Source organism: Solea solea, chromosome 13, assembly GCF_958295425.1.
Source record: "Solea solea chromosome 13, fSolSol10.1, whole genome shotgun sequence".
Taxonomy (NCBI): domain Eukaryota; kingdom Metazoa; phylum Chordata; class Actinopteri; order Pleuronectiformes; family Soleidae; genus Solea; species Solea solea.
Genome location: NC_081146.1, coordinates 14,707,859 through 14,723,686, shown reverse-complemented (window position 1 = coordinate 14,723,686; position 15,828 = coordinate 14,707,859). Strand labels below are relative to the sequence as shown.

At 40.3% G+C, this 15,828-nt stretch overlaps 2 protein-coding genes across 5 annotated transcripts; one reads left to right on the top strand and one right to left on the bottom strand.

The window, feature by feature from the left end:
- The first annotated feature begins 4,463 nt into the window (after positions 1 to 4,463).
- On the top strand, positions 4,464 to 8,102 carry echdc1 (enoyl CoA hydratase domain containing 1). Of its 4 annotated transcripts, none has more exons than XM_058648221.1 (7): positions 4,464 to 4,509; positions 5,534 to 5,614; positions 5,946 to 6,121; positions 6,256 to 6,398; positions 6,921 to 6,973; positions 7,326 to 7,406; positions 7,518 to 8,102. In XM_058648221.1, the coding sequence occupies exons 2-7, from the start codon at positions 5,550 to 5,552 to the stop codon at positions 7,933 to 7,935; spliced, it is 936 nt and encodes a 311-aa protein (XP_058504204.1). In that variant the 5' UTR covers positions 4,464 to 4,509; positions 5,534 to 5,549; the 3' UTR covers positions 7,936 to 8,102. The 4 variants fall into 4 exon arrangements, with proteins under 4 accessions (XP_058504204.1, XP_058504206.1, XP_058504205.1 ...); XM_058648223.1 differs by lacking the exon at positions 4,464 to 4,509 and adding an exon at positions 4,547 to 4,787 and having other exon boundaries at positions 5,537 to 5,614; XM_058648222.1 differs by lacking the exon at positions 4,464 to 4,509 and adding an exon at positions 4,547 to 4,787.
- A 946-nt stretch (positions 8,103 to 9,048) lies between these two features.
- rnf146 (ring finger protein 146) lies at positions 9,049 to 13,812 on the bottom strand. Its single transcript, XM_058648219.1, has 3 exons — positions 13,665 to 13,812; positions 12,971 to 13,029; positions 9,049 to 11,847 (listed from the first exon to the last, which is right to left on the bottom strand). Exon 3 carries the CDS (start codon positions 11,833 to 11,835, stop codon positions 10,666 to 10,668), a length of 1,170 nt encoding a protein of 389 aa, XP_058504202.1. The 5' UTR covers positions 11,836 to 11,847; positions 12,971 to 13,029; positions 13,665 to 13,812; the 3' UTR covers positions 9,049 to 10,665.
- Between the last annotated feature and the right edge of the window lie 2,016 nt (positions 13,813 to 15,828).

The window sequence follows — 15,828 nt, the reverse complement described above, 5'->3', positions numbered from 1 at the left end:
CTTTTCTCATTTTCTTTGTACAACCAATATCAACTTACTTACTTCCACTTTTTGAAGTTGTTTCTTATCTTATCTTAGACTTATTTTATAATGGGTATAACATAATGGGAATATTATTCTAGTATTTCAAAAGTTAGGGGACACATTTTGTGTTATTAAAAAAAAATCAATTCTGAATATCATAAATCATATTAATATATAAATATTTCTGTGACTGCTCGGACAGGAGTCCTTGGCAAACACCCAGCTCACTGACATGAAATGCCAGACGCGAACGACTGCCTGGCTCCTTGAGTTTTGTTGGCTCACGTCCTGAGTGACACTGAGTGGTGACTGCAGAGTGACAGCAGCCGTGGAACCATCCGTCTCATCAGCCGTGTCCGTGTGAGTGGGTCTTTGTGCTTTGTTATACTTGTAAACGGCATCAACATATGCAGTACAGTACAGTTGACTCACAGTAAATGAATGGCTACCTGTTGCATGACTTTCACATCAAATTAACGTGTGTGCATTGGCGATAAATGAATATGTCCTCCATACTGTACTTTCACAGTATATTAATGTGATGTAAATATGCTCCTGCACAGTATACATATTGTCTACAGTTGACTGTAATAGTCGCACCAATATTATATATACAACATAACACAAAATATGGTATGATATTGTAAAGAATCAGAGTGGAAACCTGCGAAGGGGTAATTTATTGTGACAATTATCCTGAAATAATAAATCCGTTTTTCTAATATCTTATGTACAAAACATCTGTTTTCCTGTCAACAATATAAAATATATAAGTCTTTTTTGTATCTCTGCTTATACATAAATATACCATATGCCCATTCACTACAAAATAAATGTACAAAAGAAATACACACACACACAAAGCCATACACACCGTTGGGCCTGAGGGCCACAGCCACCTAACCTCTCCTAACCTCTCACCCTGAAACCTGGCACCGTACGCTGACTGAAATAACAGGTGCGACAATGTTATGGTGCCAGAAATCCTACCCCAGAGCTGATATAAATATAAATATTGTCATCCTCTCCTAGTGCCCAGCCTATTGCCGTATTGGCTGCCTCACTCTGTTTTTTTTTCTGTGTTAAGGTTGGACAAGAGTGTAGATTCCTCGATACTGGCCGGTGCTCAGGTCTGGAGGTTTCCAGATGCTGAAGCCGTTATGTAACCATCACTAACTGATTTAATTCCAGCGCTGCTTAAAACGCACTGGAAAGAATTTGCGGAACAATCTGTATTTTATCCTTCAAGCACATAGTTGCTGCAGTGACATAACAAAAGATTGTCATCAAGTGTAAACACTGAAGCTATTCAAAGTGCTTTTTGACTCATGCCAATACTTACTGGCAGACTAATCAAGTCACTAGGCCTCTCTTTACTTGTGATGGTGATAGTGATTGTTGGGGTGAAAGAAATTACATTTTTCTATTTCTGATCATTTAATATCACCTGTCTTACTTTGTACACAATAAATCATTAGTTAATATAAGTACAACAGTTTTATTGCCCCTTTATAAATACAAATATGAATAGTTTCTGATTTGTAGAATACTTTTCTGTTTTAACTGCAAATTGTTGATATTAGTTGTGTTGTTATGTGAATGTGATAATGGTTCAGATGCGGTTTCAGACAAACTATACACACTAAAGTTTAATGATGGTATTTTAGTGGTCTACAGTAACATCCTTGATGCTGTTGTTGTGAGGAAAGTGTTCATTGACCCTCAATAATTGCATTTCCTGGCTTTGTGTCCTCCAGCTCCACTGTCTTCATAACACTCCTCAAAGGAAACTTCCAGCTCCAAGAGTTTCTGGCACCTGCCATTCTTCCTCCCCTGAAATAGACCTTTACTGGCCCTGATCTGATCTTTGTGCGTGTGTGTGTGCGTGTGTTTAGAACTTCAAAGGGCTTTTTAAGGAGTTGAGACTAAGGTTCTTAGACTAGATTTATGTTTAGGTATTTAGTTAAGATGGGGAAACATTGGACAAGGGACTAGGGAATGTTTAATTAATATGTCGCCTCGAAAGTGTGTGTGTGTGTGTGTGTGTGTGTGTGTGTGATTTCTTATTTCTGTGAATTGCTACAGAGCCATGCTGACTGCAGTGAATTTCCTGACTTCCTGTGGCACACCACACAGCTGCATATCGATCCGTACAATGATGCATCGCTTTATCCCCCCCCCCCACACACAGAGGTTTCCATGACTTCAGAGGACATTGCATTGACTTACATTAATTTCCTGGAGACTTACTTTAACCTTAACCATAATTACTACTGGCCTAATCCTAACCCTGACCCCTGACCTTAACCCAATCCTAACCTCATTTTAACTTTAAAACATGGCTTCACCTTAAAATGTGGTAATTTACATTATGGGGACTTGATTTAAGTCCCCATAATGTATCTCCACAACATAAGGAATACCACGTACACACGCACACACACACACAGTGACAATTTTGCATGCACTCAATGTGTTCATACCTCTCTATGTCTTTCTGTCTCTCTCTCTCTACCTTTATCCAGAGTGTTAGTTCAGCCTCTCTTCCATTATCAGCCAGAGTCTGCAGCTGCATCATTGATATCTGGATGTATCATAAAGCAGCATGCCTGACTTCAAAAAATCACTTAAAGGCCGGAGCAGAGTCTGAATGAATGAATGAATGAATGAATGAATGAATGAATGGACAAAGACAGGAACAGTTAAAATTCTTGAAAACCAAAGTTCCTGAAGGAGGAGAAACATTTTTGATGACTGCCAATCCATCACATATTGAAGACAGTGTGATCATCACTTGCACATGCACAAAAATAACTCTGCGACTACTACACAAGTAAATTCCTCTGAACCATCACGTCCTCCAGGTGCTTCACTTCAAACAATGATATGTAAAGACAGGTTGTGGCCAAGCTGACATAGCTCAATCTACTGTACAGAACAAGAAGAGGAGTCAGTGTGTCTGGAATGCTTGTTTGGGAAGAGTCCCACCGACCTTTTCAAATTCCTTCCCCACTTTTAAATAGACCAGAGAGGTGTGGGCCTTAAAGCAGAGATGTCTCCCTCTCCAGTCTTGGATGCAGTGTACTGTACTCTTGCTGTTGACCTTTTAATGTTTGCAGGACTGTCATTCAGAGTTTGGTCCCACTAAAAAAACACCCATTCAAGGAAAAAACACTTGACTGGTGTCAATAATAGCACTAAAGTGTCATAAATAAATAATCTTTAAGTGATCTTAATGATTGCACTTAAAGGGTAGCCTTTTCTTTGTCGAGAGATGCATCTAAAGAAGATAAAAGATGTCAGAGTTATTGATATATGATTATAATTCTATGCACTTATAATTCGATTTAGCATGGCTCAGGAATCCTCACTGGCCCAAGTGACACATAAATGTATTTTGGTTCCTCATTTTGTTTTCACAGACTTTTTCAAGGCTGCAAATAGCAGTAAAGTATATGTGGAGAGAAGTGAAGGATTAATTCCCCCAGTAGCTGTAGATCAGAGGACAGGACATGAAACGTCTGCACCTCCCTCTCTTCCTCTGTTTCTTTCTCTCACCTCCCTCTGTTGTTTGTTTATGCCTGCACTGTCTGCGTTACACACCAAGTTGTTTTCACTTGTTATCACCCTTTCTTGGCACAATATTATACATTTTTGGATTGACTAGAGCAGCACCAATCCGCAAGCAAGGGCCGCATTTTCCAAGGTGGTTTTCAACAGCAAATCCGATTTTATTATTACTGCTCATAAATCAAACATAAAAACCAAATCCAAGAGCGGGCTGTTGTTTGATAAGAAATATTTGGACATGTCTTGGCTTTTAGATTCAGCTACGTCACTGGTGTCCGGCACAGCATCACATGAATCAAACAAAATCTACTACCACAGCATTGCACTTGAACAAAAAGAAGAAGAAAAAGCTTTTCGGGGTGCCAATACTAATAAACATACAAGTAATATAACTTGTACACTATGTTTTATATGAAGTCTCTTGTCAATACTACTGAATAAGGACATGTGTGTGCAGCCAGTTTCTGAGTAGACTGTGTTTACAGAAGTGTGACAGACAAAGAGCAGCTCTCTCACAGCAGTGCACTGACAAATAAAAGTTACATCTACTGTTACTTCTGTTCCAATGCATCTTATAAAAGAGTATAACTTAGAAAAATAGCCAAGCTCTCTTAATTGTTTTTTAATAATGTCTCAATACTTAATTTAATTTTTTTTATTACGCTTTTTATATCCTTCTCCTTTTTTGTTCTACACGTTCGTATATTTAAATATGGTTTACGTAATAATAAAAATAATATTATTACCAAAAACGTATCTATTGTCTCTGTGCATGAAGTGAAATCATGTGGCGCCCTCCTGTGGAGACCGTGAAGAACAATCGTGTGGGTGTGGCTGGCTGAACCCTTTTTTCCGGAGAGTTTCGGTTTCCAGGGGGACGTATTTGAGAGTAACACCACACGACTGCCACCAAAGGTTAGTGTCGGCATTTTGTTAAATGTGTTTCTTGTGTTGACTCACGACTGTGCTGTAAAGTGTAGTAAAGATGAGAAACAGACGATAGGTTACACGTTTGTGAGAAATTAAATAAACTCTGGAGTCTCTGCAGTAAAGCAGGGATTTATCTCCTCTGTTACACTCAGTACTTTGTGTTTATCTACATTACATTTTCATTACGTGTTCAGAACAGTGAACATCATCAGAAAAGAAGAAAAAAAAAAGCCATACCCGTAATAATCAGATTTGTTTTTCTGGTGAGTCTAATATATACTTTGATATTTCTTTAAGTTTTACATTTTAAACATTACCTCACTTGCCTTCAATAAAATAAATCCAGTTTGAATATCACTAATCACACCATGTATTACCTCAAGGTATTTTAGTAATGAGACCATACAATATTCTGGAGAGAAAGAGAAACCCAACAGTTCAAGCACTTGTTTGAAACAGAAACAACAACAACAACAAATAAAGGAAGCTATGGCAGAACCAGACTCAGAGATCTCAGAGTGTTAAAGCACTATCAGATTAGTCGATCTTAAGACAATAGTAATAATTTTATCATATTATAGTATTATTAATAGTAGCAACAGTTTTGAGAGCATCTATTGTGATTATAATTCCCAGGTATTTGCACTTGTATTTAATCATGGCTCAGACACTTACTCACGAGTGCAAACTCAGTTTCCACTCATAAATGTCTTGTGTTAAGAAATGTCCTACTCAATAGAGTGACCAAATTAAAAGTTTTTCTTCACTTGATAAGAAGCACAACCCTTGTTTGTTTGCACATAATGACTTACTCTAGACCTCAGACACTTTCCTGCTGTGAAAACATCTGCCGCAAAAATCACGGTCACAGCTCTTACAAAATGTCAAAGGTGTTCGTTTATGATGACTTTGGATTTTTATCACATGTTTTACAAGACTAAAACGGTAACTGTGCTTCTTTTCTTCAAATTTATTTGTGCCTCTTATTTTTGCTCACATTTTTTCGCAGCAGCAGCAGGAGGAGGATGGCTATGTGTGCAGTGATGCTGCAAATTCTCAAAAGCAGAAGTGGCTGTGGAGCCTGGGGCAGGTAAACAAGTCCAGCCAATGTTGTTTATCACCTCTCCGGGTGTAGTAAATGTAGTCATAAATAAAGGAACATCAAGTGTACAGAGTGGAACCCAGAATTTGTTCACAAATCATAAATGCAACCAAGTCTAGTCAACAAAATGAACTTGCTAGCACTTGATAACTAGTATAATTCTGATTTATAGTTACAATTAGTCATTGAGAGCCCAGTGTTATGTGAGATGTTTTTGCAAGTAATGCATATTGTCTCTTGATAAAGTACACATCTGTTCCCATAAGCATCTACTCTGAAGGCAGACATTTGTGTAATGCATAAATGACGTTCCTTTTAGGTTGCTGCAGAGACAGAGTAGCAGTGGTGTTTATTCCAGCGTTCATGCCTTTAACGAAGCAGAGATCAGAGAGAAGCTCCAGGCTTTTCCTGGTGGCTCCATCGATCTGCTCAAACAGGACTCTGGCATAGCTGTGCTGACTGTCAACAACCCATCTCGCATGAACGCCCTCTCAGGTTAGGAGACTCTTAAAAACAGACATGTGATTTTCGTGTGGACTTAAAAATCAGGCAGTGACACACATCAAAAGCACTTCACTCTGCATCCCGGTTTGTTGCTTTGCTTAAACAGAGCTCTGCCATCCTTGCAGGCGGTATGATGGTGGATCTGGAGGAACGGGTGAACGAGCTGGAGAACTGGACAGATGGCAAAGGCCTCATTCTCTGTGGTGCTGCTGAGACTTTCTGCTCTGGGTCAGACCTCAATGCTGTCAGGGCGATATCAAACCCACAGGTAGTAAATTTGATTTTGTGCAAATCCAGATATCAGCAAAAAACTAAATGGATTTAAAAAAATGTTCTCCCCTACATCTGATTCAAAAACACATTTTGAGGTGATTCAGATGCATCTCATTCTGAATGCACTGGTTGCTCAAATCTGAATTGAAATAGTCTTTTGTCACTCTTAACATAACACCTGACAACAACAGTGACTGAAGTATTGGAAGTATTTGCTGCAGTACCATGAAGGAGTACACAAATATATATGAGTCTCCTCCACTGCAAGTTTTTCTTCTGCGATTTGCAAGTTTGATGATAGAGAGAGATGATACACCGCCATTATTCCTGCATTGTGTTTGAAAGTGGTGGCACAAACGTGGGTACGACTACATTATGAACAAAGCAACCTGTGCAGATAGGTTTGTTGTGTCTTGTCACAAATCAGATTTAATTACTGTACTTGCAAAATTTTTTGTCTTCAGTGTGAACTAAAATGTGTTGATTTGGATGCAATAATGTTTCTTTCGCCTCTTAGGATGGGATGAAGATGAGTATGTTCATGCAGAACACTCTTACAAGGCTACTCAGGTAAAACTCCATTTTTTTCTCTGTACTAATCTACTTAATGCAGAATGTGAAAGCAGCAGAAACCAGTCTGGATATTCATTAGCAAGGATGGACATGAAAAGATGTGTGAAAGTATGAGTTATGCTGTGGGGAACGCTGACACCTTCACGACCCTATGTAGGAGTGTAAAGAAAGGGGAAAATGAGAATGAAAAGAGGAGGAAACGGTCAGGAGGTTATTTATAGGAATGCTAGATGATGTGCAGTTGATGTATGGTCCTGCATCTGAAACTTTGCTCGATGAAAAAGACTGTAGTTCAGCTCTTATATATTATGCCTTACAATATGGTGACAGAATACGTTTCTCGGTGCAGGCTGCCTCTGATCTCTGTTGCTTTGGTGGAGGGGAGGGCTCTCGGAGGAGGTGCAGAACTCACCACCGCCTGTGATTTCAGGTAATGACTTTTTGTTAAAGTGAACAAAAGAAAGCACTTCAGTGTCAATGTATTAATCTCTTTACCTTCCATGCACAGTGGACTAATAATTGAATGTATGCTCACTTGTAGGTTAATGGCATCCGACAGTGTGATCCAGTTCGTCCATAAACACATGGGACTGGTCCCAGGCTGGGGAGGTGGTGCCCGACTTGTCCGCATTGTTGGAAGTCAGAATGCATTAAAGCTCCTTGGTGGTGCTCTGAAGGTGGATCCCAAACTTGGATTACAGATTGGACTGGCAGACGGAGTCGTGGAGGATGCCCAGACAGTGGAGGCTCCAGGGAGTCATTTAGAACAGGCTGAGAAGTGGCTTGGTACTTATATAAAAGGACCCGCGCCTGTGATTCAGGCTGTGAAGAAGGTGGTGTTGTCAGGGAGAGAGCTCCCTCTGTCTGAGGCTCTCAAGACTGAGATGGGAGTATTTGGGACAGTGTGGGGGGGTCCGGCTAACCTGCAGGCCCTGGCCAGTAAGTCCAAACATAAATGACCGTTTTAAAGGGATATTGTGCCTGCTCAAGTGTAGGTGCTAAGACGCAGTGATACTTGAAATGTTTGGCATTTTTGGTCAGATTTTAGTAGGCCGCCCTCTTCCTTTGGGTGTTTCAGAAACTGGATTTTGCAATAATGTTAATCACAAAAAATGACAGAACTTGATACGTGGTGGCATACTTTTTCATCATTACTGTGTTGACTGATAGTGCACGAGGACTTTTTTGTTAACATTTTCCCCTCAGTAATAGTATATTAATGAGAAGAAGCTGTAAATATGCTGCATCATCCTGTGGCTATAATCTTTAGTGCTTTGTCCATTTTTTTGGTATGGAGGACAACAATGATCTATAGTAAAGGATATTCCTTGTCTCATAAAACTTTCTATTGAGCAAATTAATTCTATTTTTTACCTTCAGGTCCTCTGGAAGTGTGATTATGTCAATGATTAGGTCAGAGCTGGCTGAGCCTTCCTGAAGCAGAAAGATAGCGGCATACAGATACTGTCGATACTGATGAGGTATAACAATCATGAGGCGGCAACGTCTGTCTGCAGGATGACATATGAGTGTTAATACTGCTGCAGTCCTTTCCTTTTTAGCTCAGTTTTGTAGGTTAGTACAGATTCACATTCCTGTGCTTGTGATGTGTCATGCTTGACTCAACCACCTCCACTGTTATGTTCTACTGGGATGTTTTTACAGAACTATTTTCCAGATTTTCTAGCCATTCACAGTGGGTCTGATCCATTAATGAGAAACTTACTGAAACACATTAAGCAAATTAAGCATCAGACACACAAATGTGTACAAATGACAAAAACGGAACAAGTCTCTGGAACGCCTTTATCTCCTGTTCCTCTTCTAGAGTTCATGTTTCCTGGCCAGACAGTCAGTCATAGTCTGAATTGTCGATGTGATCACAATATTTAACACTGACTATGTCAATGATATCAATTCATATACTCTAGTTTCTAAAGAACAAAGACGATGCTGTGGTGTCGGGCTCATTGAAGGCATCTTTCTTTTAACTTCCTAACGTATTAATCAGTTTCTAGTATGACGATATAAATGTTTAGTCCCTCAACCAATGAGACAGGAGCACAAAAATATCCTTTTAGGATGAAGAATGTCACAATTTATTCTTAAATTACAAACCATGTAACAAAAAAACTTGCCAAGCAAAAACGTACACAAACTTTAATTTTCAGAGTGAGAAGTCTAAAAGCGGATGATGTAAGCATGTAAGAAATAAAAAAAAAACATAAGTTGAATTTTTCTGCAGGGTGACCTTATTGCAGACATGTTTTTCTTCTACTGCCTTTGACATCAAAAGTAAAATAATTCACAACCGTAAGAAATGGAAAAAAAAACAACAAATTAAAAACATTTACTTAAACTGAAAATTATCCACTTCCAACATCTTGCCACTCCATTAGTGTCTAAATAACTCTCTCTTCAAACACACACAAACCACAAAACTTTAGACACACCAATTGACAATACTTTAGTGACCATAAGAATACTAATAAGGTCCGGAGCCTTCAACAGTTTTCAAAGAAAAGCACTGATACTTCACATTGAAATGCCAATTATTATAAGCTGGGAAAAGATCGAGTAAATTTGATATGTACACCTATTATGCACATTCAGTTCAAACTGGTTTCATAATCTTTACATTGGCTTTTCTGAAATTTAAGACAAACAGGTGCAGGTGTAATCTGCCCGTGGGCTCCGGAGTTACAGGACTATGTGGTAAAACACAAGGAATAAAATTGAATTACCCAGGCCGCTTGAGAGTATCAACTAGTTCTTGAATTTCTTTTTTTCACCTGTGTAATCAACCTTCAAATCACAATCAGCTCTGAAAAAACACATTTTTATTAAGAGTTGTTTGGGAACTCCAAAGGAAAAATTACAAAATTAGATAAATCTGAAGTAGAGAAACTATTTATGCATGTTCACCAACGATTCAATTATTTCCGACACTGGTCAGGTGACTTGAGCTCCAACAAGCCCCTCTGTGTACTATGTTAGCTGAGAGAGTTAAACTGTAGATGATTGGAATGCTGCCGTTCACAATAATGTAAAATGACACAGTTCCATTTCCAGGAGTAACATCCTGGTGTACGTCTTCTTTCCCTGCACATCACAAATCTGTGACAAGCCCTCCGAGTATTAGATCATAAATTTAAAACCACAAGGTTTTGCAGAAGCAGATTAGCAGATCCCTTTACTCTTTAAAGCTGCACTTATCTGGGATGTAAAACGTTCAGACTTGATATGTCTACAACTGAGAGACTGAATTTGAGCAGACTGATGGCAGGCAAACACCATGGTAAGTCTGTTACACCAATCTCCCATGAATCCTATGTGGAGAATTGTGTAACCGAGATTAAATGGTTAAAAGCAACACACTGCATGTTCATCTGCATGTTTGCAAAGCAGCACCTCGTGTTTTACTACTATAATGCTCAGTGCTTGAACATAAAACCCAACATTTAATCTACTGGAGTGGTTGGGTATACACAAGTCATACAGATACGCACAGATCGTTGTGAGCCATACGACTTGATTGCTAAAATTTAGTTCTTTACATAAAAACATGGTTAGTTTAGTTTGTTTTATTCGTGTAATTTTCCATGTACCAAGCCATCTGCCCACATCCGATCTGTGACTGAGTAAAAGACAACATAAAGTCAGGAATAAATTAGTGGAATGGAACGACTTCACACTTCAGTCACTGTACACTGGCCATCAGGCATTCTGGACCTTCCACTGCTACTGGATGAGGAAGAGGGAGAGGCGGACTCTGCACCAGGGGGGGCTCTGTCCTCTGGATTCAGTCTTTGCCTCCTTGGCCTATCCTCCAACAGCTCTACGTGCTCTTCGTCTCCCCCCTCCTCCTCCTCATCATTCCCCTCTTCCTCATCGTCACTCCAATCTCCAGAGCCAGACTCGTCCACAGATGTGTGAGGATCAGAGGACCTGGAGGGTGAGGCCTCCTCCTCTTCCTCCTCCTCTTCTTCCTCTCCTTCCCCAGCCTCTGACCGCTCATGAGAGATAGTGGGCCTGGGACTGATCTGAAGCTGTGAGAGAGCATCCTCCAGAGAGGGGCTGGCGCTGGTGCCAGGCTGACCCCCAAGAGAGGTTGGAGGTCTGGCAGTAGCTAAAGGGGCTGTAACCACAGATGGAATACCTGTGACCTGCTGTTGTACACCTGCTAGTGTGGTGTCAGCCCCATCAGCAGAGTTTTCACGGCCCACTGCCCCAATGGCTCCAGTAACACCCTCAGTGTCCAAACGCAGTCCTGCGACTCCTTTCTTTGGGATATCTAAAATGTCCCTCTTCATCTTGCGTCTACGACCATGCTCATTGCGCCGGTACTGCACCATGTTCTCCAAATCAGCTACATACAAAAAACCAGCAATCAACATTTCTGCTGTTTTTTTGCCCTTGGAGAAAGCGTCCTCAAGCTCGCGGCTGGTTCGCTCATCATACTGCCACCAACCATTACGACCCTCATAATACCAAGCATGATCACTGGCGGCGCCACCGCGACCTCCCGCCGATGCTTTCAGCTCCTCTGGAGAGAGAAGTGTGGGCCTTTCTAGGAAATCATCGGGTACCTCCTGTCTGCAGAGAGCGCAGCGTTTGCTCTGCCAAGATGCTCCTTTCACACACAGGAAACAGAAGACATGATGGCATGGCAGTTGGACTGGGTGAACGCAGCTCTGGAGACAGATGGCACACTCCGGTACAGACAGAGCTGGAGATGAAGTGCTGGAGCCCGAGCATGATGCATCAGCACTGTTTCCACTTCCACCACCACTACTGCTGCCTTTCTTGCTGGACGGAAGTGAGCTAACAGAGTGGTCGACCTCCCCACAACTAGCCATCCTTAGGAAGTACTGAGGATTAAGCAAAATTATGATTATTGTGGGCTCGTAACACACAAGCACAAATATACAAACACACTTCTGGGGCTTTCAGACCCTGAGATTCTCCTGTGTGTGGAGAGTCTGTATGTTTGAATGCAAAAATGTCACTCTTCTCAAGAGAGCCAGCTAAATTGTCTAATCTCCGGATAATGTGTGAGTGAGCTCATGTGGGAATGCAGCAAGAGAATCCTATAAATGGATCCTATAAATGGACAAGTGACCTACATCCTGTATGTTCAAGCCCACCTGCCCCCTTGCCTGAAACCTCTAGGGTCCCCACTGTTGTGAACACGTCTCACCCAGACAGTTTGCCATATGTGCATGTCAAACTCCAGACAAGTATTTTAACTTTTAACAATTGATCATGATCCAATTCTAGGCAAGACGATGTAGGATTTCAACTTTCAAAATAATGTCTCAGAGATTGTTTTGATTAGTATATCCACTTACAATAGGGTGAATGGAACACCTGTCAAAGCATGAGCAGGTCTGCATTGCCGAACTAGTTTTGGGTCCATGCCACAAAGAGAACTATAACCCTCCGAATGATATAGCAAACGATATTGCACAGGTGGAACTATTAAACGAGTGGATCTCATGTCAGAGGCAGTACAAAAAGTGAAGAGGGCTAAGGAGAGTGATATAATAAGAGGCTGGACAAGGAAGAATATTGGTCCAGCTTTCACTTGCTGGCATTCGTTTTCATCCCGATGGCGAAGGGATACTCAACCGAGTGTTACTGTTGGACTAGTAAGTGCAGATTGTTTTACACTATTTTATGACAGTTGTAACAAACAATACTGTTTACCAATTGTAAAGGGAACTCAAGAGCAAATCCTACATTGTGTCGTTTTAAATAAATTCCAAGCCACAAAACAATTATAAATAAATTATACAACACATGCATCAAGACCTTAATCAATGCTGACAGTACATTGCAACTCATGATTGTATTTTTATGTTGAATCCTATCTCTTATTTTTGTCAATCCGTTATGTAAAATGTCAGTTTACTGTCATAGATGAACAATTAACCCAGAAATCATTCACATTTTAGAACTTAATCATTCAATGATGTGTATTTTGATACTTACTCGAAGTAGCTTAATGCTAATGAATCATTAGTGGGGTTGATGGACCATCAAACGTGTCACTGCCAAAAGAATAGAGCATATGTTGAGAATATGGTTATTTTCAGTCTCACAACAGAGATGGACAACATCAAGCCTTAACCCTTACATAAACATCAGTAGACAAGCACATTATTCAACTGTCATTGTGTCAAACACTAAGCTCGTTTAGCCTGTTGTTAAAACAGATATGCTACTAATATGTACGAGTATTTGAGTCTGCGGAACAAAGGACTACTCTGTTAACTAACTAAACGCTGCAGTAACAGCTGACCACAGGTTTGTGTTAACCCGTTTGGCCTCATGACAGAGCTAATGATGGACAAAGCTAAGTCAAAAGCTAACGATTCACAGGAACCGAGCACAGACCAGCAGTAGCACTTGTTTAGCTAACGTTAGCTTCACTCCAGCTACTCAAAAAACAGACGTTCGCTGTTGTCGTGACACTCACAGCTCGAATGAGCACAGAGGGATTTTTTACACTGACACAAAAGCCACCAACGACCATTGAGACCTGTTGTAGCCTGCGTTGAGGGCAGCGTTCTCTCTCCAGCAAATAGACGAGTTCTTCTGACGCTTCTAGCGTATTTTTTTAGCAGGGCGGACATAAACAGCGGACAGAAATGTTCACCTCACCACACAGACTGTGAAAACTTACCGTACTGTTAGATGTAACTCTGCTCGTCTGTTTCACAGTTGTAGTTAGTGTGACGGCGACGATTCCCGATGCTAATTTTTCCGACTTTCAATGTTGACTGGCTTTGTTTTCCTCCGCAAAGAAGAAGCTGAGCTAAAGACAGGGTTGCCAGGTTTGTGTGACAAACTCAGGTATTTGAGGCAATATTCAGCGGAATTGTGTGTCGGGCCTCAAGCTGTGTGTGTACAATGCATAAACATTATATCAATATATAACGTTTTTATATTGATGGTGAAGGCAATTATATATCTAATGTATTTGAATTGGCGGCCAGCTCTTCTACAAAATCAGCACACAATGCATGAATACTTTGTGTACTTGTATTAAAAGCAGTTTGCCTTTAAGAGTAACTTAACCAAGGTCCAAAATGTTCACTAATCTTTGTGCTTTCTCTTGTCTTTTTCCTTCTCCACCTTGCCTGTATGACATAAATATACTAGGCATGAACTGAAACAACATTTAGCAATTTATTGGTCAGGGACTGATCAGAATCACTGGGCTGGATATCAGAAAACATAAAATCATAAAGCACATGATGAGCCACTCCCAAAGATAATCTATAAATGCTTCACTAAACACAGGCTATATAAAGAGAGGTGTGTGCCAACAATGTCATGTAACCAGAATGTGAGTGAGGGATATGCATGCTGTAGTAATCATATAAGCTGTGTGGTCTTTAAGATTTATTAAATAAATAAATAAATAAATAAATAAAAAGGCAGAACAGAAGAGTGTAACTTTATTGGACTGATGTTGGTATCAGATATTCAAGGCTGTGATAGCAGTATCTGTATCAGACCAGGCCATCACCACAAATGACTGCTTATGTCATATACAAAGATGAGCCACGACATCTGTCAGTAAAGTAAACTGGTGTGCTCCATTCAAAACATTTTTTTAAATCCCCCACTTGCCCACTTGGGCGGTCTTGTGTCTTCTCCACACTCGGGTCCTCTACCAGAAGCCTGAGAACCTGAGGGTTTCTTATCTGTTCCTAGGACTGTGCTTTTCCGGACAGAGATCTCACATGTTGTTCCTGGAATCTGTTGAAATATATGTCAATAGATATAAATATATACAGATGTATGGATGTATACACCTCACCACAACCTCCACATTTATTCTCTTGTTTTCTCTGACTGCAGACTTTATGGTTTATTTTATTTTTTTTGGCACATGTATTAATGATGATTCAATTAAATGCATTAACATTATAAAGACACACATGTAACTTTGTGAATTATATGGAACAATAAGAACATGGGTAAATGATAAGTCTCTGGGTGAAACTCCCAGACTGGTTTGTCTGGTTCAGACAGTCTGCAGACGAACGTGATCTGTAACTGTTGCCCCTGGTTATAATCTAACAATATAACTTAATTACAACTGCAAACAGCAGACCTTTGCACTCTGAGTGTGTTGGTGGGTATTGTGGGAGTTTTCTAATTGCATAAGATATCAGTGATGCAACACCATGGATGCAAGCTGCCAGAAAACCCTTTATATAAGAAGCCTTTGATCTAGATACTTTTTCTAGCTACTAAAACATATGTTGTGGGACAGGAAATCAAAGGCCTGCCCTACCTGGTTGTTGAATTCTCATGTTGCCTATACAGGGTTGAGAAAATGGGCCAAAATTAAATGTCTGATGAATTGGCTATTAGACACGATTAGACATGTTTAATTTTTAATTAGCAACAGTTGTGTTTTAATCTGGTTGACCCGGGGCTTTAATATTGAGAAGAATATTCACCATGCCATTGTGACAGCAGGTTTGACATGTCTTCACGCAACTGGTCTGTATGCAAGACTTTAAAGTGACAGAAACATTTGGGGGAAAAGAATAATTACTTTCATCTGCGATGGAAGGCCGTGATCTGCTGTGCTGAATAATTTATTAGAATAAGAAGAAAAAGAAGGGTGTTGGAACTTTGAGCTGTGATTAGTATCTTCGAACTGTAGAGGGCAGCACCACACATCTATGTCGAGAAGCATTAGAAGAAGAACATTTCATATAGTAGCCTATAGCGGACAAAAACAGCGGACCTGGCAACCCTGGATGAAGACACGACGTACATGTACGCGCTGACGTACGTTGGACGTACAAATCATACGACCTTTATTC